Consider the following 22,270-nt stretch of genomic DNA (forward strand, 5'->3'; position numbering starts at 1 on the left):
CTCCTGTTTGTTGCCCATGCTGTGTGCATTGCTGTAGATGCACTTCAGTTGTGCCATTGCCCTCACCCCCAGCCCTGGGACTCCTCCCCCAGCCTCACCTCTATCAAGCCTCATTGCATCTCCGTCCCCCTTCATACCTAGTTTAAAGCCCTCTCAATAAGCCCTGCCAGCTCCTGGGCTAGAATCTGTTTCCCTCTTTGAGACAGGTGGGACCCATTGACAACCATCAGGTCAGGTGCTGAGTAGAATTCCCCATGATCAAAAAAATCCAAAATTCCTGCAATGGCACCAGCCTCTCAGCCATGTATTGATCAGCTGGGCCTTCCAGGTCTCCTGAGTAGGGAGGGATACTCCCAATGATAATGGCTAGATACAAGAGAACATCTCAGATGGGATTGGAGCCACCAAGAAATTTCCCAGCCAGCTGGGAAATCAGAGCCATTGCCCGTGCAGACAACAGACACCCTGTGCCCATGGGGACAGCCCTTTACAAAAGCACCATCATGCCTATATGGCCCAGGCCATCCCTGTTTGCAAGTTAGGTTCTCAGGCCACTGCTGATGCCAGAAGATCTGAACATCTCCAAGCACATAACTGAACTGCCAAAGGTACCAAAGGCAGGAAGACACCATAGGTTTCCTAGGGACCTTCGTAAATCAACCTTTGTAGTTGATGTTTCAGTCTTCAAGAGCTCCTCTGTGGGAGAATGATATTTATTTTAGACAAGCTTTGTTAATTTTGAAAACAGTGAAGCTCACTAGTACTTATTTACATACTAAACATACCCAGAGGCCTCAACCGGGATGTGTGTTCCTTCATGCTTCATGCTCTCACTTTCTTAAGAGGTAAAAAAATCTAAAGGAGGTGGATTTATCAGCTAACAAAAGACCACAGCACACAGTTACTTTGACAGGCCCCTATAGTACCCTGGCCATGCCTCACCATAGCCTCACATTATTTGGACACACTCATCCTCGCTGAGGCTTTGCTGGCATCTGAATTCTCTGAGACACAGGTCACCCTAAGAATTTTCTTCCATGTACAGCACAAACTTTATTCAAATGATACCTTGTACTTCCCCACAAAATGTTCATCCTCATTTCCATCTTCATCCTCATTTGCTTTGCCACGATGAAGGGGAAAAATACACAGCCAGTCTTCAAAATTACCAAACTCATTTTCCAGCTCAGAGTTATAGATCTGTAAGAAGTAGAAAGTCATCTTAGGCCTTTTCCTGATATCTTAAGGGGAGAAGAGTCCCCTTTAAGAGGGGAAAGACCATCTTTCCCCTGCTTTGACCATTTCACCTTGTCCTGCTTTACCCTGGTATTACTCAGTGCGAGGTTTTCTTTATCACCCCAGGCCCATCCTCAGATGAGCACACGCATCCCAGTTGAACTTCAGGATCAGAACAGCTGGGCTGTTTCAGAGCCCAGCAAAGATGGGGCCCAGTGCACACTACTGGATCAGGTTCTCTATCCCAGTCTAACCTCCACTGCAGGAAAGTGAGGACAACATGGAAAAAGGGCATGGGTTGAAAGAGGCCAGATCTGTCACCCCAACACTCACTTGAAGGGTGGCAATGAGCTTCCTCTTGGGTCGAGCAGGTTCAGCTTCAGTTACTGCCTCATCTTCTGCTTCCATATCAATGTAGGCTGCATTTAAATTGCCTCCATCTAGAAGTGTCAATAGGATATTGGGAAATGCTCTGATCTCTCCCATCATGGCAAGTGCCCGTCTATGAAATGACCCCAGCAACAGCTTTTGCTTTCAACCAGGTCTTTGACTTGTGTTAAGGTAACTAGAGTTATTGCTCTCCATAACAGGTGTTCTCACAACATCTCAGCTGTGCCAGCAAGACAAGTATGCATGAGAGGACAAAAATCAGCACAGACCTGCCTGCCTGAATGGCTGCTCTTCAAGAAGAAAGTGGGCAAGGACAGAGCAAATAGAGGAAGGTGCCTGGAACCTTCCACAGGTGACTGGACCCTTCCATAGGATTCACATAATTTCTATACTTACTGTCTCATCAATTCAGGTCATTGCTAGGCCAGTCACTGCTTACACCTCAGCAAACCTGAGCCTACAGCTGTAATACTGTCCTCAGATCATTTGCTTTTTATTAATGTTTTTCCAAGTGAATTTTTTATCCAAGGTGAGTATCCACAGGCAGAGTGAAGCCCAGCTCTCAGACAGTTTTTCCTCTCCATCATCCCTTCTGCCCATTCCACTTTTACTTTCTGCTCCCACCATGGCAATCCCATGATACTTGCAGCCAATTTTTCTGCAAAGTTTTGCTCACTCAGGAAGGCTCTTGCTTCAACAAAATTTTTCAAACTTTCTCAAGGCAAGTTTAGTGTTTTCAACTTGAAATGGCTTTTGTTAGCCTGTGCCAATGTTTCTAGTGTCTCTGCTCCCTTTTCTGTTGCTTTTGCTGAATGTTGCAAAGCTGTTGCCCCCTCAGAGACCATTACCACAAGCCCACCACCCTCCAGGACAGCGTAGAGCCTGGCTCTCCCCACAGAAGACTCACCTGCATCATTCAGGTCATCATTCTCAGCATCTTCCTCATCAATGCGTGTCTGAAACACACACAGACAGTCACCCTACATTGCTGACCTCAATGGCTTCTCTATCCAAGCATAGGACACTTCCAAAGCTTACTGCCAAGTAGAGTCAGCAATATCCCGACTGAGATCATTTAGCATTAACATTTTTGCAGGAGGGTTTTCAATGAGTGCTTTATCAGCATACCTGAAAGAAACAACTTTTCCTCTCCCCAGATCTTCTTATTGCCCTTTTTGATTGGGATATTGGAGAAGCAAGGTAAGCAAGGAAATTTGTGGCAGACCTGCCCCCATAGCCCACCCTGGGAAGACAGAGTGAAAGTCTCCACACTGCATGAAAGTCCCTGCACTGCAGCTCATATCAGCAATGTCACATTTTCAGGAGTGTCTTAACATGATCCCAGTCACATTATTGAAACCACTCAGCCTCAGGGATGCTTCAACATCCATTGCCTGCAGAAATCATCCCACCTGGCCAGTGTTTGATACCTGACTACCTTAAGAGTGCTTGACACTCAAAAGCATACATCTTCCTGCAGATCCATGCCACAGGGCTACTGTGGCACTCTGTGCTGATGAAATTGTCTTCCTCAAGCCAGTGCAGACGCTTCTCCCCTCGGCTGGCAGATGTGACAAGAGATTACCTGGTTATACAGCTCCTTCAGGGACTCATAGTACTTGGACCACCAATCCAGTTCTTCCAGATCTGGTTTCTCCTCGTCATATTCATCCTCTTTCTTTGCAAGCTTATTAATAGGAATCTTCTTTAAAGGAGCCTTAAAAGCACAGAGCAAGTGCTCAGAGGGAGGCAAGGATAACACAGGACACCCACACATCCTGCACTAGTACCCTGATAGCCCCAGCAAAGGCTCAGCTTTCATGCACAGCACAGGAGGTGCAAAGCTACGTGTAGCCCGGGTTCATGCTTTGCTACGAAAGCATCAGTATTCATTGCACAAGGCAACATAGCTCTTCTCCCTGTGCCACAGACCAGACATGCAGCAGTGTCAATGACCAGCAGAAGCAGGCATGAAACTCTTCCAGGAGACAGGCAGGGGAAGAGCAGTGTTTGAGTCCAGAGCGAAAGCTGCTGGTTGAAACTTAACTCTGAACTTCAGAACTTTTTGGTTGTAACCTTCAGTTTGGACTGTCAAACCTCAAAATTCACTGGGTCAACACATCACTCACCTTTACCAAACTCAAGGGGTGAGTGCTGGGGCCTGGGTCACCAGTAGCAGGGCCAGTCTGAGAGGGAAGATGCTGGGATGAGACTTTCCGAGCTGAGATGAAGAGAAAGAGCATCATGTTCTCATGCATTTAGTTCTGCCCACTGCTTCCTAATTTTGTTCAATTGTTATTTCACAGGAAAAAAACCTCTCTTACCCACCACGATGTGATTTCTTTTAAAGCTTTTGATAGCAGATTGTGCCAAAATTTTACTGGAAAACCAAGTACATTGCTAAGACTAGCCACCATCATCTACATGCATTACTGACTAGTAAGAATTCAGATTTATGAGATACACTTGACCTATTTGGAAACTACCACAGATCAATCTTTTGCTTCTTAGTCTTCATACCATATTTATTTACACACTCCCAGATCAGGAGCTTTGGTTGTTGCTGTCAGAGAGCTATTGGGTTAATCTATTCCCAAATGAGTAGTCCTTGACCCAGCAATAGGAGAGAAGTGGAAACCTCTCAAATCCTTGGTTGTAGTGGACCAGCTCACACTCCCTAAAGCTTGACAGAGGTCTCACTGAGGACAGCCCTCCAGTCCAGTTACACATAGGTTTGGAATAGGTGAATACAATAGTCCTTCACAGACTAAAAAAACTCTGATTCCAGACACAGACTTCTCACAGGAATAAGTTACTGTGTAATATCTAGCCCCAGTTAAATGACCGGCTGGATTAAGACATCTTCACAAGCCATTCTCCCTCCTCTGATTTCCACAACTGTAAGACAAACAGTGGCTGGGAAAAAGGCTCCAAAGAGATGGTATATCCACAGGTGAAGAGTCCTGGCGAAGTGGTGGGGAGGCATATGATAAGCTAACCTTGGAGAGAACAGTCTGCAAACTACCCTCTGCCAACCCCAAAGAGATAAGCCTTATGCCATTGCTTGGCTGCAACCACTTTCCCAACACCAGTCTTAGAGGATCACAGCCTCCAAGGCTAACCAGCCTTGGGCTATGCTTTTATTCAGCATCTTATGGTTCTTGGATGAGGACTTTGCCGCCTGGCTACAGAGAAGAGGGGTGAAAGATCTTTGCCATGGGCAGAATCTGCCTGCTGCCTCCACAGGAACCTCACCGAGCAGCTCACCTCTGGGCACATTTTCTGTTTCCTCTTCTTCGAGTTCTCTTGGAGAGAATTTCATCACGTCGGACACAACATGGGTTCCCACCAGCACGGTGCGCCCAAATGCCCGCTTTTCCACAACAAAGATGCTGAGGGGAGGGTGCAGGTAGACCTGCTCAGGGAGCTCCTGCAAAAGAGCCATGCAAGGGGCTTGCGGGAGTGAGGGCAATACCAGTGGCAGACCCACCACACACGAGGAGGTCTGATGAGAACCCTTACAGCTCTGCCCTAAAACCAGAGCGTCATGGTGACAGAATCACAGAATGGCCAAGGTTGGAAGGGACCTCTGAAGATCATTTAGTCCAACCCCCCTGCCGAGCAGGATCACCTAGAGCACATTGCGCAGGAAAATGTGACAAACAACAGCTGAGACTGCTCTCAGTGGGCTTCTTCCCAAAGGTTTTGATCTGCAGCCAAACTGTGTGGCCGTGGGAGAGCAAAACCCTGGGGGCAGCTCCCCTCCTGTGCCCTCACCCTGAGCAAGCAGACTGTATGTGTGTGCAGGACAGCCATGGTGTACCCCAGCATGGTAGGAGCCGCCTTCCTACTACTCACCACGTCCATGTATTTGACCACCTCGGTGAAACTGGGGTTCTCTTTGTAGGCCACAATTACCTCCGACTCCACCTTCTTGCCAGCACATTCAATGATCACCTGGGGCTGATCCACCTCAAACAAGTTGACCCGCTTCAGGTCCCGCAGGCCCCAGAACAGGATCTAAAGCACACAAAGCTGCTGGCCTGCTCCAGATGTGCCAGGCGCAGCCCAGCCATGCAGCTCTGCCTGGAGGTGCCAACACACTCAGCACAGACCCCAAGAGAGGCATGAAACCACTCTCCCAAGGTGGCCACATGGACCCAAACTCATGCTGCAGGCACAAACACAACAGCTTTGATTGTTAAACCACTGAGGTGGTTTCTCCTGAATGTCAAGTACCTCCATTCCTGGCATCTGCTCAGGTCTCGAAGGCAGATTTGAGCCCCAAACCCAACTCCCTCCCCAAGCCCTGCCCTGTCCATGGGCTGGCTGCGCCATCTGATGTAGGAGCCAGCCCTGCAGAAGGCAGCTCACCTCTATGCGAAACTCCTTCAGCACTGGGCGGATGCCCTCTGGGATAATGAATCGTCCATCACGGGGGTCTTTCAAATAGCTGGGCTCCTTGGGCTCCACGTCCTCAGGCAATGATGGCTGAACAGACAGAGCCAGGACACACTGAGCAGTGAAAGACATTTCTCCTCTACACCATGTCCCCTCTTCCTCCCCTCTTGTTCTGTGCCCACAGGCTCTTCCCCTGCAGCTTCCTTTCAGTTGAAAGCCAGTTGAATTTCAACAGGGAATCCTTTGGTGGGCCCCATGCAACCAGCTCTGCACCCCTTGGAGCTCTCCCCAGAGTGCTGGCAACCACGTGTGTCTTCCTCAAAGCCCATTACCTCCAAATAGCCACTGTAATCCAGCTCAATCAGCTCAAAAGTGGCAATGAGCTCCCCAGCCGCTTTGGTGCCTTTGTAGAAATCAAAGAACTGCAGAGCAGGTTTGCTGTACGGCTCATCAACCAGCTTCACGTGTGGGACAGCAAAGGCCTGGCCAAGGAACTCAGGGGAGCCCTGCAGCAAAGGAATGGGTGAAATTATCCCTGCATTATATCACCAGCTCAGAGGAAAGACCACCACTAATTCCAGCCATCTGAGCCAGCATGAGAACTCTTCTCCACTCTCTGCTCCATACAGAGCCTGGAGAAGATGAGAGGTACCCACGGCAACTCCTCTTAACTCCTGGTCTGCTTCCATATAGGACTGGACAAGTGGCATGGGACCATGGACCAGAGGTCATCAAAACTAGGTCAGGTTCCTCAGAGTTTTCTCTGGTCAGGGTTTGAATGTCTCCAAAGATGGAGATCCCACAAGCTATCTGAGCTCCAGGCCCAACATTTGAACGCCATCAGTGTGAAACTTATATTAAGTTGGCATTTTTTCTTGTTCCAACTTGTGTCCATTGCCTGTCATCCTATCCCTGTGTACCTCCAAGAGCAGTCTGGCTCCATCTTTTCTACCCTCTCCCATTAGCCAGCTGCAGACAGCAACAAGTTGCCCCCTTTGCCTCCACTTTTCCTGGCTCTCAGCCTCTCCTTGCTCTGTCCTATGCTCCAGCTCCAGACATCTTGGTGGCCTCACCTGGTCTCACTCCAGTATGTCAGTGTCTTTCTTTTACTGGGGAGCCCCAAACAGGGCCTAGGAAAGCTGCTGAACTACATGGGAGAGTCCAGTGCATGGGAGAGTCCAGTTATGCCATTCCCCTTATGATAATAAAAGGCCCCAGGAGAAGAGTGTGACTTCAGAGTACTAGTGAAGGGGGAAAGGGAAAGACTGAGGAGGGACGGGAGATGACAGAGGGGAAAGAACAGTCCTGAGATCTACATCATCTCCCCATGGCTGCAAGCCCTCTTCATCGAGAGCCCACTAAGGAAGCAGGGCAGACAGCTGGGAGAGGCACACTGCTTTTCCAAAGAGGGGAGATCCTGGATCCACCAAGCAGTCGCCAGGACCTGGCTTGGAGCATCCGTGAGCCATCTGTAGCCCATAGCCAGCAGCTTCATCCCAGCTCATAGCAAAAGGCTGCAGAAAGTCTCAGTCACAGCCCCCAGGACTCACTGCCACCAGCAGACCAGGACCAGGCAGGGTCATGGAACCAGAGATGTGGCTCCTAAGTGCCTGCTTGCAGCACCGACATATTGCTCTTCTACCTTCCCTGTCATTGAAGGGACAGCAGGAGGGCTGTGTGGCCATACTTACAAATTTACTGTGGTTGAAGAGATTGACTATAACGATGGGTGTCTCTGTTTTCAACTCTTCTCTTTTCCCATCAATAATGAGCTGGTCAAACAGAAGTAATTCATTCCACATTGGACTCAGTGTCTCCTCCACTGTCTGCAGACAAAGACAGGAGGCCTGAGCCTGCCACAGCCCATGGAAACAAACCACATGCACTTTGTAAAGAGAGTGGGGGAAACATGAGCTGATCTCCTCTCCCCCACAGCTGCATGGAGCCAGCACCTGGCAGAAGAGATGGTAAAAGCATGAGATGGTAAAAGTATTTGCGGCCAACTGGCAAATGGCAATCAACCCCTGAGACCATGCTCTGCTTGGCTGTTCTGTCAAATGTTCCCTGAAAGTAGCCACACTGCCCAGAGCACACAAATACCTCACGTGTGGAGTTACAAAATTTCCCAGAGGACTGACAAAGCACTGGCTTTCAACATGTCAAGGAGGGTATGATGTTTTTTTCTGTCCCCAACTCTCCAAGAAGGCAGAAGCAGGAGTTTGAGGGGTCTCACCCTGGTGGTCTGGCAATAAGTTGAAAACACCACTCTTGCAAATGGATCGGAAAGGCCATTGTCACCTGCAGGGAGGATCCCTCGAGCCTGATACAGATGGGCTCGGAGCTGGAAATAGCTGAAATCTGGTAAGAAAAAGAGAAGAGAATTCATAGTTCCCTGATCTAGCCCTACCTCAGGCCAAAAAAATAAAATATTAGGAAGAGCACAGTCCAGCCAGATAAGACAGGGTGCATCCTGCAAGGGTACCACTTCTAGGGGCACTCGCTGCAGGTCTCAGAAGGCCTTTAAAGCTTTGGCCAAGCAAGAGAAGCTCGGCAGGCTCCCCAGACACCCCTGGGAATAATATGACGTGAAATATGCAGTGATTTCCTGTGAGTATCTGCCACTGGGGAGTGCCACTGGGGAGCACCACTGGGTCTCAGCAAAGAGGCAGACCTCATGCTCATTGCCAGTTTGGCACAACGTTCGGTGCCTAGGAAGACCCTATCTTGCCAGCTGCTGCACCTGTGAGTGTGTGAACACATCCTCATCAGAACAAACTGGACCTGCCTGCCCCAGTCACGCCTCGAAGATAATGTGGAGATGATGGGTCAGGTCCTACTCCTCAGACACTGACCCTGGGGCAGGACATCTCACCTCTCCACTTGCCCACTTACAGTCAAGCCATGGAACTCACCATCCCTGCTGAGTCGGCTGGGAAGACTGTACACTGATAACTGGGTGATCTCCTGCCCACTCTCAGAGAGGTACTTGAAATCCTTGGGCAGCTCCACCATGCAGTTCTTTGCATATTTGGTAACCCCGAGCCACATGTAGATTTCCAGTTTGGCAAAGATCTCTCCAGTATGTAGCCCGGGGACCTGAGAGTGCAGGAAGTTTAGCAGGTTGCCCATCCCAGCCATGCCACCTTCAGACTAAGACCATTGGTGTTGGCCTGTGAGCAGCCGCAGAGCACAGGAGTCATGGCAACATTTCGGCAGAGGCAAGCATTACTGGTGAAGCAAGAGCTGCGTCTCCTTGCAGCCACCAAGGTGACAAAAAGGAGGGCTAAGACGAAAATAGGGGGAAGCAGCAAGAAGGAAGCAAGAACATGCTGTTTTAGTATAAACTCTACCTTCAAAAAGACAGTCTGGATCTTTGCACAGTCCTTGCCTTTCTCCTCTTCAACTACTGAGTAGAGGATGTTCTGTGCAGGGACTCTTGCGTATGCCACACGCCGGTTGTTGCTGAGCATCCAGATGAGGATGTCAGGGAGGGTGCACTGGGGCTGGAGGGAGGAAAGGGAGGCAGAGCAGTGAAAGTCTAGTGATGCACGTGGGGCTGGTGGCTGCATAGCACTTTGGAGATCCAGAAGCAAGTGACAGGGCCTCATGCTGGGCACATGCTTCTGAAATTCAGCCCTGCAGCATGGCTCTGCAGTTTTCCTGGAAGGATTTGTGATCCTCCTTCATTTTCATTACAAACACCAGCTGGACACACTCACCCTCATCCCACGCTGGGGAGAGGGAGCCCTCATGAGGCTGGAGAACAGAAGCCCAAGTGCTAATCCATGGAACGGAACCACACCTGCTGGCAATCCAGCAATGCCAGCACCCAGTGTACAAATGCAGCTTGGACTCAGAACCGCCTTGCAAATGAAGGACATGCGCAGATGTAAACAATGACTTCTTTTAAACCCTAGGCTCTACTTGCCCCCTTTGGCATTAGTGTTTGCAACTGTACATTGTACTTGTACTTACAATTTTTCAGTACACAAGTAGCTGAAGCAATTTACTACTGATCCAAACCAAGACTGCCAGCCTTCAAGCAGGGACTAAAAGCAGTGAATGCACATGCAGGTAAGGCCTGCACTGAGGTAAGAAGGACTCCACAGAGATGGCAATATTCCCACTCAATGGTAGGCAACAAGAGGGGATCAGGGTCCTCTGTGCCTGGGACCGTAAGGCTGGAGCCTGAGCACAGCTGCTTCTGGCAGTGCAAGGGGTGAAGTCTCATTCATGCTGAAGTCTGCCCTCGCATACTTAAATGTATGATAATGATTGAACTTCACCTGGTGACAGGCTTCTCTGAATTGCATCAACATCTGGTCACTTAGTTCCAGCAAACAGTGCACCCTGGTTTACACTAAAAATATGCACTTACTTTCCAGAGAGGTTTAAAATAGAGCCAGTGAGACTCTGAACAAAGAGAGTCTCTCTTATAGATGAGATACCTTATTGCAACACAAGTTTTAATTTGCAGGAAGATCTGGTGTCGGTACCCAATGGGAGTGCATGCAGAGCAAGGCAAGGCTGATTTCCCAGGCAGGCTTCCTGCATCCCCACTGTGGGCATGGCCTGGGGCCAGGCAGGGAGGGCAGGAGGGTCCTGGTGGCCTGGAGCTGACCCAGCTCTGCCTCCAAGCCACTACTGAGCCCTTGGACTCCTGCTCTGTCACCGCTGGTCCAGCAAGGCTGCGAGGCCTCATCCCTCATGAGGGCCATTGCATGTTAACTTCCAGCAACTAGAAATTGGGATTTTACACGTCAGGGAAAGACTTCAGAGAAAAAGCCCCATTTCAGGCTGGTAAAAGGCCCATTAACCAGCTCAGCACCCTCTCCTTGCCCATGCCCTCTCCAGCTTGGAAATGGAGTGCCCCAGGAGCAGCTGTACCTCTTGAGCCATGAAGCGTAGCTTGGCCAGGATTCTCCTCATCTCCTTAACCTTCTCCTTGACATTGGCTCGAGTCAGCTGCCGCCTCACACGGAGCCCCTGCTTTGCATACAGGATCTGAACAGACAGCAGAGTTGTCACATGCCTGGCCGTGACCCATGCATATAACACTGGCAGCCCTCACAGGGGCTCTGTGCGGAAGCAGAGGCCACGTCCACCCTGCCCCGTTGCATCCTGGCCTCCGCCAGTTCGCTTGCCAGTTGTTGAGAACAAACCTCATGAACTTGTACTGAGCCATTTAGTGAAGGGTGCTGAGAACTGGAGACTCCAGTAACTTATCAGTTCTGCTGATACCAGCCAGTAAAAGAAGTCTGTGAGCTTTTGCATCATTTGGGGCAGAAGAATATATAAGTAATAAACACTTCAGAAGATGACGGTCCAAGGCTCCAGATAGTGCCTGGGAGAACAACCGGGGGGCACAGAAGTCTGGGAATATGAAGATGAAGGAAACTGGAAGACAGGGCTAAACTGTCATGTCTGTTAATTGACAGCGTCCAGATCTGAGGACAGACTTTATGATGAAATCCAGAAAGAATTCAGGGTTCAAAACCAAACCCAGAAAATTTATCTCTTGGGCTAGTTATCTCTTTCAGAGAGTCTCAGACTTACCAGAGAGCTTTCACCATCACTCAGGTGACGGTGTGGGGGGGAGGCAGAGGGAAGGGAGAAGGGACCCAGACATGCCTTAATTTTATTTCCTGCTGCTGTCATTGCATTTTGGTCAGCCTTTCAAAGCTTTGCAGTTTGATATAGTTTGAGCCATGACTGTGTTCTGCTGGGAGAAGAAGGATCGCATCTTCTGCATAAAATATATCATCTGCATAAAAGAGGAGGCAGCCGTAGCCAGCCCCTGCTTCTGCTCCCTGTGCTGGAAAATATATTGCTCTAAGCAGGGATGGGAGATGCTGCAGTTAAAGCCTATAACTGTATTGTGGGTCTTAGCTCCAAGTTTTCCTCTTAGCATCGGTTCTAGGTGGTCCTCCAGAAGCATCCCCCAAAGCAAGGATTACACTGGGTCCCTCCACCACCCTCAAATCCTACAGCTTACAATGTTGCGCATCATGTATTTCGTCCGACATCTGTCAAGGTTGTTTGGATGTGCCATTGTTTTTCTCTCTGCGCTGAGTGAATATAGCCTGCAATGAGAAAAGCAGCACAGGCTCTGCAACCCGTACACCCTGCAGGGGAGCACAGTTTACACAGCAAGGCCACAGGTTCCAAACCCCTGTTACTAATCTGGAGGCATCAGAAACCTCATCTCTGTAATGCATTATTTTCTGTAACCTCTTTGATCAGAAGGTACACTGGAATTTGCTCAGCACTCAAGGCACTGTCTTTAATGTCCCCATTCCAAGGCTAGGGACTGATGTGCATATTGGACCCCACCAGGCAGTTGCAATGATTGAAACATGAGTCTCTTGAAAGAGTGAAGGAAATGTCCTAACACTTAGGAAACACACAGGAGATCAGGAACATCAAGGCTGCAGCCTGTTACCCCTGTGCTTCCCAGGTGTGGTGCTATGTGGTGTGCTCTCTGAGCTTGCAAAGCAATGGGGTCTTTTCCCCAGGTTGTCCTGGTTTCCTTCCACTCATTCTCCTCTTGAAATCAAGAGTGCAGGCTGTGCACAGCCCAGGTAGGACAGAATATAACCTCCTAACCCAAAGTCAAAAATCAGGAAATCAGGAACATGAGAACCTGCACCCAGCTGCAAATTCCTCCAGCACTTCTCGGAGCCTCTCTTCTGCTTTAGCCTTTGGCCTTCTCATGAGCTTCTCCATATCATCTAGCCCCTGCTCCTGTGGGGAGAGTATAACATTTAGGGACCTTGCACCTGGCCGTGGGGTCAGAGCAAAGCATGGCAAGGATGTGTTTGCCCTAAATGTGCCGTTCTGCAGAGCTGGGACAGGGTGAGCATGGCAGGTCAGAGCTGCACTGCAAGAGACTCTGAGACTTAAGGATTACCTGAACACTGTTTGTAACATCACCTTGTGCTTCACTCTTGAGCAGTCACCAAAACACACAAGTGTGAGCTTTGCTTTCAGATTTCTAAGCATGAGCAGGAAAGACAAAGCCCTGGAAAAAAATCTCACCAAAGGCTGAGAGCCCATTTACAGCAGCATCTCCCCAGTGCAGGACTGGCAGCAGAGCAGCTTTCTGTCATTGTCTGGCACTGCCACTTTCCAGGAGACACTGCCAGGCTGGGGCAGGTGGGTTGGAGCCTCACAAGAGACACAGACTCACATGGCAGCGGGTTGGGGTGGGGGGCTGGGGGCAATGTTTGAGGTAAGTATCTTGAAGAGCAACTCTGCATGATGTGAGAAAAACCACCATGAGACAGGAAGCCCTGTGCCCCAAGAGCCTCCCCACACATGCTACCAGGCGTTCTGCCAGCTTGACAATCCAGTTGGAAATGCAGAGTCTCCAGGTGTGATCCTCCCAGTAGCTCCACATGTACACGCAGGGTTTCTCATGTGTCATGGGCAGGCAGCTGTATGACCTAGGGGCAGCACAGGAGATTATGGCTGCTGTTTGCAGAAAGCACACGCACCATGTCACATTGCAGCACTTGCACAAGGAGCAGCTTCTGGACTCTGTCTTCCTCACAGAGAACCAGCTGTTTTGGGCTCTGTACCATGGACATAGATTCAAACTGCTAGACTAGCCCTTTGGCATCCCAAACTAATGCAAGGGGTTTCTAGCAGATGGTGCATCATGTGCCCAGATGAACGAGGCTGATGGGAGTGTGGGATGCTGCTGAGATTCTCTGCTGCTATGAGATTGAGTAGAAGCAGGCACAGGGCTCACAACACAAACACCAAGACCTTGCCAGGCCCATGGGATGAAACAGGCAGCATTCCCAGAGTAGACATCTCATTAGAAGAGCTTGTGTGTGTCTCGCAGCATAGGAGAGCATGTGCCAGAGCACTCCTCTCCTTCCTCCATGCTGGAATCAAGCCTTTGCGCTGCTGTTTATCAACCAGAAAACAGACTGCTGTTATTGATGGGTTACAGTTCCCTGTGGCCCTGTCCTTGGCCATCTGTGGACATCATGCAGACACCATAGGGCCTGTAGACCTAATGGGCAACAACAGCCAGCTAGGGTATGGCAAGCTGTGGGGCTGCAAAGCAGAGAAACACTTGCACAGCACTCACAATGCTGAGCACTAATAGCGTCTGGAATAACAAAGCTGGGAAGTTCAGGACCAAGGCAAGGGAGAGAGAAAGAAGAAGACTCACCTGTCATACTCCATGGGCTCTGGTTTCTGGCTCTTTGTCACTGATTTGTTCAATGGGGCCAAAACAGGGCCCAGGACTTCAACATCCGTCTCACTGTCAGAACCGGGGTCCAGCAAAGGCTGCTTTTCTTCTCTCCCTTCTCCCTTCTCCCCTTTTTTACGTACTTTGGTCACAACCTCTTCAGCTTTGCCATAGTTTCCTTGAATATAGGCATTAAAGAGCAAACGAGTAAGTGGGATCAGTATTAAACAATGAGTTAACCAGCTTGCAAAATCAGTGCGATCACATTCCCAAGAGAAGCACATGGGTATGCACTGCTTTCAGAACCAGCACTTCAGGAGCACCCAACCATCAAAGTATCACATGGACAACAAGGAGGTCTGGGATGGAGCTGGGAAATCACAAGGAAGTTCTTGTGTATGCTTGCAAGTTCCACCAGCTCCACCAAGTGCCTGCTGACTCCCATCTAAACCCCTGCTCTGGGGTCAGCAGCAGGTACTCACAACTCAGCACCAAGCATCTCCACCCCTCCAGCAAAGCAGGTGGGGGGGATTGGACCTGCTCACCTACCATTGTTTCCCCATCACCCGTTGTCACAGCCCCTCACCACCACATGCCCAATCCTCATTGATTGCTCCCAAACCCTTCTACCTCTTCTCACCCCCACTCCCAGGAGAGCTTAACTCACTCCCCAAACAGGCAGTTCATACAAATACTGCAAACCTCCAATCTCACAGGAGGGCATCCAGACTTTTAAACTAAATAAAGCACTGTGAACACTGCCTGGCCTCATACACCATCCTTCTTGAGCTCCTGTTTTGGAGACACAAGTTATGTGATGATTGGCACTGCAGGACCACATTGCTGACCTGGGCTGGCTCAGGGAGGTTCACACCATTCTCGTAGTTTCCTGACTTGGGACCCTGGGGAATACACACCTATAGAGACCTCAAAGCTGACAGGCTTGGAGCCAAGTGAGGAGTCCATCATCGTGGCTTCAAAGAAGGCAGCAAAGAGGAGGAATTCCTCTTTCTTCCCCAACGCATTCTGGGCAAGGAGAGAGAAATCAGCCCGAGCCTTGCGTGATAGAACTCTGTCTCAGCAGAGAGTTGGAGAGCACCAGGGCATGGCTGGTGCCTGTCTGCACTCCTGAGGGCCTTGCCAGGGCACAAAGGACATCACCAGGACACTGCTGGGGTCAGTGCCACTGGGCTGCCAGTCATAGGGCAAGCTTGTCTGGAAATCCCAAGGGATGATATGGAGCTGTGGCTCTGACGGATGCTCTGCCATCAGCTTGTGTAATGCTACTGAAGACGTTTGTAGGCTAAGGGACGGCTACTGTACCCATACAGCCGCTGCTTATCCACCTTTTAGGGACGAAGTGGAGACTCAGAGCCAGCTAACACCTCCTTGACTCCTGGAAAGAAGCATGTCCTCTAAGGTGGCTATGCCCTGGGAATAGCACCCATATGAGAGTCTTTCCTGGCACAGGAAGGACTGATGCATGCATGTGATGCATGCAGGGGTGCTCCAGCCTCACCGAGGGAGGCAGTTTTGGGGCTGCAGGTGGAGTCTTGGCCCTTGCAGAGGCTCAGAGAGCCCTTGATGGCATAGCAGTGGGCAGGTTGGGTCTGCTCTGGCACTGTTACACCAGCCGGCGTCCCCGCTGCCTTTTCCCCATTAGCCTATGCACGCATCAGGTTGGCATGGGTCAGGTCATGCCAGCTCAGCAGGACTCACCACAGGGAGTGGATGAAGCTCCTCCACCTCCACAATGACCTCCCCAGGTTGCTCAGCCTCCTGAGAGCCCCCATCCTCCTCCTCTCCCTGCAGCTGGCTCAGCTCTTTGGCTTTCTCCTTGGATTTTTTACTTTTCTTCTTCAGCTTCGGTTTGCTTAGGGCACTTTTCATCTTGTCCGCAAGCTTCCTCTCTGCCACACTGGGGCTGCTGAAAATCTCCATTGTGATAGCCATGAGGATGCGCCCACGGTAGAAGATTCCCTCGCCCACGCCCTCATTCAGGTCCTTGTGGATGTCTCGCAGAGCTGAATTTTGGGGGGAGCCATACAGGTTCACCCAGGCTGGGCCAAACGTGGGGTTAAAGCCTGCAGTGACAGGGCCAAGGTCTAATTACACCACAAGGTGCTGCTGCAGAGACCGTTCCCTCAAGCAGACAGCTCAGGACACACAATGTGAGCCTGTTCTGGCCAGACACACTCCTGCTTTCCACCTCCAGGAAACCACCGTGGCCTGAGCAGTGGGTGTCCAGCACAGGGCTGCCCAGGCCACCCTGCCCCAGGGGAGCAGCCATGCCAGGCCTCACCGTTCCTGCCAGGGTCTGAGATCTGCTGCAGGTCAATGTAGTGTGTGGCGATGGCTACATCACCAACATTGGCATCATCCAGCACCTGGACTTTTATCTTCTTGGCAAGAGGTGGGAACATCTCAATGAAGCTGATCTGCTCATTCCACTCAGGCTCAGTGGTGTTGCTCTCCACTGATGTCTCCCCCTGGGAAGGATAAGGTGTGAATGCCACACAGTACCAACCAGACCAGCAGCCAGAGCAAGGGATGCCTCAGGGCCCCTCTGCCAATGGCATGCCCCCTGCCATGCCTACAGATGGTACTTGGCAGGATCTGGAGGTGGCCAGGTCCCTGCCCCTTCCTCCAGGTCCCAGCTATTGCTCTCTGCCCTTCATCAGGGGGAGCTGTCCCAAGGCCCTGGCCAAGCGCTGCACAGCCAGGGGAAACACTGACCACAAGCAAGCAATGCCACCAGACCCAGAGATGTCATAGGGTCCCTTGGGAGAGCCACTAGGCTAACCAGGGACTGAGTAAGGGCAGCTGGCTGGCCTAGCAACTTCTCTTCTTAATGGGACAGAAACCTCAGCTATTGGTGCAAGAAAATGGCCATTAGGTAAGTAAGCTCTCCCACGGGTGCCAAGCTGAGTTCAGCCCACTATGGAGGACTTCTGCTCTGGGATTTATTTGACCTTCTCCCCGTGTTTAGGCTTGGGCTCTTCCAGCCTGTCTCCAGTGGGATTGCCATGTCACAGTGTCGCTGCCAGCAGCAGCAGCCCAGCATGGGCTGACACAGACAAGGAAGGATCAGCCCGGCCCCACACAGATCCCTCAGTAGACAGACTCACCTGCTGCCCACAGAATGAGACCTGCACATATGGGTCAATAAACACTTTTTTCTCCCCTATGATCTTGGAGAAACCACCCATGATGCCTGCGCTCATGCTGGGCAGGCCTTCAGCACGATACAGCTTGATACAGACCCTGGCCCAGGGTCTCTCTGCAGGGACTCTCTTAGGCAGCAGCAGGTTCCTGAAACACAAATTCATGTTCCGGCTCTTTCATGGAGCCCGGGAAAGGTGATGACAGGAAATGACCTGGCTGGCAGGATGTTTGGATCCTGCCCCACCAGAGGTCTTCCCCCATCAGAAGAGGGACTAATGGGGCAAAAAAATGTAGCATGAAGAGAGACATGACTGTTTTCCCCCGGAGTCATGCAAGACCCTGCTGCACCCACCTTTCAATATCCTCAACACGGCTGCTGGAGGAGGTGGGAAGGGAGCCCACAACGTCCCCACGTGCAGTGACAGAGATGTTGCACTTCACAAAGCCTTTCACGCCTGCCCGAGTGTCTGTGGGGTCACTGATAACAGCCCATTTCTGGAAAAAACTGTGGTCTGAGAGAGAAGGGAAGGGAAGAGAAGGGAAGGGATTCGTTATAAAAAAGCCTTTTCACAGCCAACGACGTCTGCACAAACATTGCCCCAACCCTCCCTCTGAAGGTGCAGGAGGTCTCACAAGCCTACAGAAAGCCTGGAGGAGAAGTGAGCGCTGGTCCTTATGTGAACACAGTGATTTAAAGACAGGACCCTCACCAGACCCAGCAGAGCCCAAAGGAAATCTCGGCTTCAGATGAAGTTGGGGCAAGGAGCAGGTACGCTGTGCAGTCAGTCATACCTGGTTGGCTGTACACTGTTACAATGTCCATCTTGAATGTTCCTATGCATGTTGCCAGAAATGGTATGTTCTTTGAATGAAAAACCTGCAGACAAAAGAAATACAAGAGATGCAGGCAGCTGGGCAACACATCCAGACATCCCCAAGGACGATGGGATGCTAGGAGATGCCTGTTCCAACACACAGCTCAGGTAGCAGCTGCAAGCTCCTCATGCACATTGACCCCCATCTAAGTTAGCCCTGGGCCAAACCCATCCCTGACCAAACCATTCCTGCAAAGCCTACCAGCCTGCAGCCCACAGCCAAACCTGGGCCAAGGCAAATTCATGACTTGCAACCAAGTTGGCTTCTTCTGCCAGCCCCAGATAAGCTAAACACCTACAAAGAACCAAGGGCAGACCTGCTTTCCTGCAGGGAATCCTTATGTCCACACCAGACCAGCTTCTCTCACAAAACCCAACCCATGCTCAATGCTTGCTGAGCCCACACAGGCAGAAAGGATGTGCAGACTTTTGGAGGGAAAACACCAGAGATCAGATGGCAAAGAAGGTACTGGCTGGGTTCAGCTACCTTGAGAAAAGCCCCATAGTGCTTTGGGCCAGGGGATTTTTAAGACCCCTGTCTGCCTGGCTGGGCTCTCCTACAAGCAGAAATCACTGCTGAGCTCCCCTGTGCTCACCCTACATTGGCCTCCACACTCTGCAGGGATGAGACTTCTGAGCAAGGGACAGTAGGACCCTAAAACCAGTGGGGCAGCAAGGCAACAGCAGAGAAACTACACCAGAGGCTCCACTGCAGTCACTGGAGGCAGAAAAAAGCTGGCAGTGGGGAGGTGAGAAGGCAGCACTGCCCAGCACTATCTCGGAGTGGGGCCAGGGATGGATCTCTGCCCCACTGTGACCATGGGAAGGTCCTTTGGTCTCTGTGTCACAGCTCATAGAATCATATACCAGCTTGAGTTGGAAGAGACCTTAAAGATTATCCAGTTCCAGCCCCCTGCCATGGGGAGGGATGCCACCCACTAGATCAGGTTGCCCAGAGCCTTGTCCAACCAGGTCTTGACACCTCCAGGGATGGAGCATCCACAGCTTCTCTGGGCAGATGACTCTGCCTGCTAAACCTGGCTGGTAGTATTAGCCTTGCTTTGCCCATCACTCCCAGAACTCACACACACAAGCAGCAGACTGTACCAGTTACAAATGAAGGACCATGAGGAAGACATACTTACTGAAATCTCTATGAGTCTGTGAAATAAAACTTCCCTTGGCTCATGGAATTCAAACAAAAAGTACTAAAAGAGAAGAGAAAGACAGCTGAGCCATGGGCTCCCAACAGGACCGCATAAATGCCTTTTCCTGAGAGCAGCTGCACCCAGAGCACCTCAGGCAAGGATGGCCTGGGCGACTTGGGACACAGTGATGATGAAGCCTTTCTCCATAACACATACCTCATTGTAGAAAGGGCAATTTGTTGACTTCTGTGTCACTGTGTGCCTCTTCTCCTCTCCAACCTTGACTACCACAAAGGGGTTAATGTTCACCCCTACCAGCTTCTGTGCTTCAATGATATTAATCCCAACCTGAGGCAATGTGGAGGAAAACCATCACATCAACACTCTGCTTCTCTCTGGCTCCATTCTGAGCTTGTTCCAACAATACCAGTATGCAAACATGCAGGGCCCTCTTGGCACAGGTCTGGACACTCAGAACAGGTAAGAGCACAGCTGCTGAAATCTGCTCTGGCCGGCAACAAACCAAACTGGTATTTGAGATATTTCTTCCTTTCAGACAGGCAAGGAAATTAAGTGTTAAACCCACATCTTTGACATGTGTCTGGAACTGTCTGGAACATGTGTGTGGACTGGAACATGGCTGTCTCATTTGCTGTTGACTGGTTACAGGTCTAAGATGTGGGAGAAATGTTCTCACAGTATAAGCAATTAGATAGTCATTAGATTGAAGAGTAATAGCTTCAAGGAAAGGAAGGTAGGAAATTCCGCCCCCACAAAAGCTTTCTGCTAGGTGGATAAGACCCAGCCCTGAAAAACAGGAGACCCAGATGAAAGTCCATGTTTACTCAGAACCAGGATAGGATTTGAAGCTATATCCAGCCTGTGACCTGGCCCTGAAATCTGAAGGGCAAAAGCTGTGACTGAACCCCACTTCCAAACAGTGGTTTCAAATCAACCTGGTGTAGAGCACCGTCCAGAGTCAGCCTCCTGGGGTGTCTGAAAAAGCCCCTGCAGCAGACGTCCACCCCCAGCCATGTCCCACAGGCATCCATGAGGGCCTGTAGAAGGTCCTGGGGAGGTTGGCAAGCATCAGCCATGCCCAGGAACTCTCCAAAGCTCTGCTCAGGCTGTGTTTTGCCACAGTACTGGGGGTGTCAGGGTGATTCCTTTCTCCTGTATACCCACCCTATGTGGCTCAAAGAGAAATTCTGCCCTGGACCAGCTTGTTTTGGAGCTAGTGATTGTGGATGCTGGATGCAGACATTCAGGGAATCTCAGGCCTTGCCCAGGGAAGTCACACAAAGCAAGAAGGTCTCTTCATGCTAGAGGCCCTGCTGGAGTATACAGCAACTGGAGAAGCCCAGGCCCACAGGAAGGCAGTGAGGGATCAGCTGTGGGGTCAGTGGCAACTGCAGGGACACACACCCAATGCTGCAGTACCTGGAAGCTCTGTGGGGTTGGGGTGGCAAACAGGTCCCGTGTGGAGCAAAGTCTGGAACGGCTGCACAGAAAAACAACCTGGGTGAGCTTGTCCCTTCAATTGCACGGACCTGATTAAGACCCCACCAAGGGAAGCAACTTGAAAACCCAGCAAGTAACAGCCCCTTGACCCAAGAATGAGCAAATCCAAAGCAGACTCTGTTTGGGAACACTGAAGGTTTCTGATATTTTATGAAAGCAAAATGCCACGAGATGCAGGATTGGCCCCAGAAGTCACCCAAGGAGCTGGCACCTCCCACTCCACAGCCCATGCAGGAAGAGCACAACCACAGATACCTCTTCACAGGGCTGAAGACAATGCCCAAGACCTCCATGTCAGATACATCATAAAAGTCTTCTTCCTCCTCTTCCTCCTCCTCCTCAGTCTCCAGGCCCTTTGCCAGCTTCCTGCCCAGCGCAGCTGCCTTTTTGTCCATCTCACTTGCTCTTGGCCCCTTGGCTGCCCTGCAATCCCCCACCACATCACCGCCAGCGTTGATGAGTGGGTTGTGTACTCTCCTCCGTGCGGGAGGGTGAGTGGATAACCTCAAGCACAGATACTTACTCCGGCTCCTCAAATCCAGGATTGTGGATGATTAACTCTGAACTGTAAGAAAAAAAAAAAGAGATACTTTACTAAAAAAAAAAAACAGACTCTTAACCAATGCACTTAGGAAACAGTGGCAAAGCCATGCTCCTGCTTATCTCCTGACCACCACACCATAACACAAGCATTCTCCAAAATGATGTTTTTCCTCTTCCCACCCTACATGCCATCTGCTTTGCCTCTAGACACTTCAGAATTGATGATCCCTGGACCTTGTCATCCTGCCTGCCCTGACACCCACTAGCTTTGGGTACCTTTGAGCACCACCTGTGTGCAGGGTGCCTGGGGCTGGTATGAAGCCATGCTCTCTGCAGCTTTGCAACCACAAAGTCTTGCTCCTATCAGCCAGGAAGGCTGCAGAAATGCCTGGGAGTCCAAAGGGGCTCCTGGGATGCAGTGGGTTATTCCAGTCAACCACAAGGCGTCTTCTTTGCGAATGCAAGATGTTTTATTTCCAAGAGCCCTGGTCACTTACTGCTAATGTAGAGCAGAAATGCATCAGCCTGGCTAGAGGTGGAGAGTCAGTGAGGCTGGATTGCATCTCAAAGGGCTCTGGTTGCCCCTGACAAAGGCAGCTGTAAACACCACCTGGAAATTTTCCCCTCCCAGGATTTCAATACCTGTCTCTCATCTGATAGACAAAGTCCTCTCCAACCCAGGTCCCAGCTGAGCCATCTGGAGGTTGGTAGCGCAAATCCAACTCTATGTAGATCTAGAACCAGAAAATTAAATTGCCTGAGAGCTTGGCAGCCACAAAACACCT

The 22,270-nt window shown here is 50.6% G+C and overlaps 1 protein-coding gene across 1 annotated transcript in view; it reads right to left on the reverse strand.

The window, feature by feature from the left end:
- LOC118248864 (fer-1-like protein 4) overlaps positions 1–22,270 on the reverse strand; it is a 38,086-nt gene that overhangs the window by 11,780 nt on the left and 4,036 nt on the right. Inside the window, exons 5-34 of the mRNA XM_035548275.1 lie at positions 22,128–22,219; positions 21,466–21,507; positions 21,198–21,365; positions 20,862–20,922; positions 19,638–19,769; positions 19,419–19,481; positions 18,191–18,275; positions 17,751–17,910; positions 17,362–17,545; positions 16,536–16,722; positions 15,953–16,317; positions 15,151–15,259; positions 14,213–14,411; positions 13,352–13,472; positions 12,671–12,771; positions 12,023–12,110; positions 10,915–11,031; positions 9,378–9,530; positions 8,940–9,123; positions 8,261–8,385; positions 7,719–7,853; positions 6,360–6,533; positions 6,001–6,117; positions 5,485–5,646; positions 4,894–5,056; positions 3,756–3,847; positions 3,212–3,343; positions 2,534–2,582; positions 1,570–1,676; positions 1,069–1,200 (exon numbers count right to left, since the gene is read on the reverse strand). Of these exons, the coding sequence (XP_035404168.1) occupies positions 1,069–1,200; positions 1,570–1,676; positions 2,534–2,582; positions 3,212–3,343; positions 3,756–3,847; positions 4,894–5,056; positions 5,485–5,646; positions 6,001–6,117; positions 6,360–6,533; positions 7,719–7,853; positions 8,261–8,385; positions 8,940–9,123; positions 9,378–9,530; positions 10,915–11,031; positions 12,023–12,110; positions 12,671–12,771; positions 13,352–13,472; positions 14,213–14,411; positions 15,151–15,259; positions 15,953–16,317; positions 16,536–16,722; positions 17,362–17,545; positions 17,751–17,910; positions 18,191–18,275; positions 19,419–19,481; positions 19,638–19,769; positions 20,862–20,922; positions 21,198–21,365; positions 21,466–21,507; positions 22,128–22,219 (3,999 nt within the window). The remainder of the gene's footprint in view (positions 1–1,068; positions 1,201–1,569; positions 1,677–2,533; positions 2,583–3,211; positions 3,344–3,755; positions 3,848–4,893; positions 5,057–5,484; positions 5,647–6,000; positions 6,118–6,359; positions 6,534–7,718; positions 7,854–8,260; positions 8,386–8,939; positions 9,124–9,377; positions 9,531–10,914; positions 11,032–12,022; positions 12,111–12,670; positions 12,772–13,351; positions 13,473–14,212; positions 14,412–15,150; positions 15,260–15,952; positions 16,318–16,535; positions 16,723–17,361; positions 17,546–17,750; positions 17,911–18,190; positions 18,276–19,418; positions 19,482–19,637; positions 19,770–20,861; positions 20,923–21,197; positions 21,366–21,465; positions 21,508–22,127; positions 22,220–22,270) is intronic.

The sequence above is a fragment of the Cygnus atratus genome, chromosome 16 (assembly GCF_013377495.2).
Source record: "Cygnus atratus isolate AKBS03 ecotype Queensland, Australia chromosome 16, CAtr_DNAZoo_HiC_assembly, whole genome shotgun sequence".
Classification (NCBI taxonomy): Eukaryota; Metazoa; Chordata; class Aves; order Anseriformes; family Anatidae; genus Cygnus; species Cygnus atratus.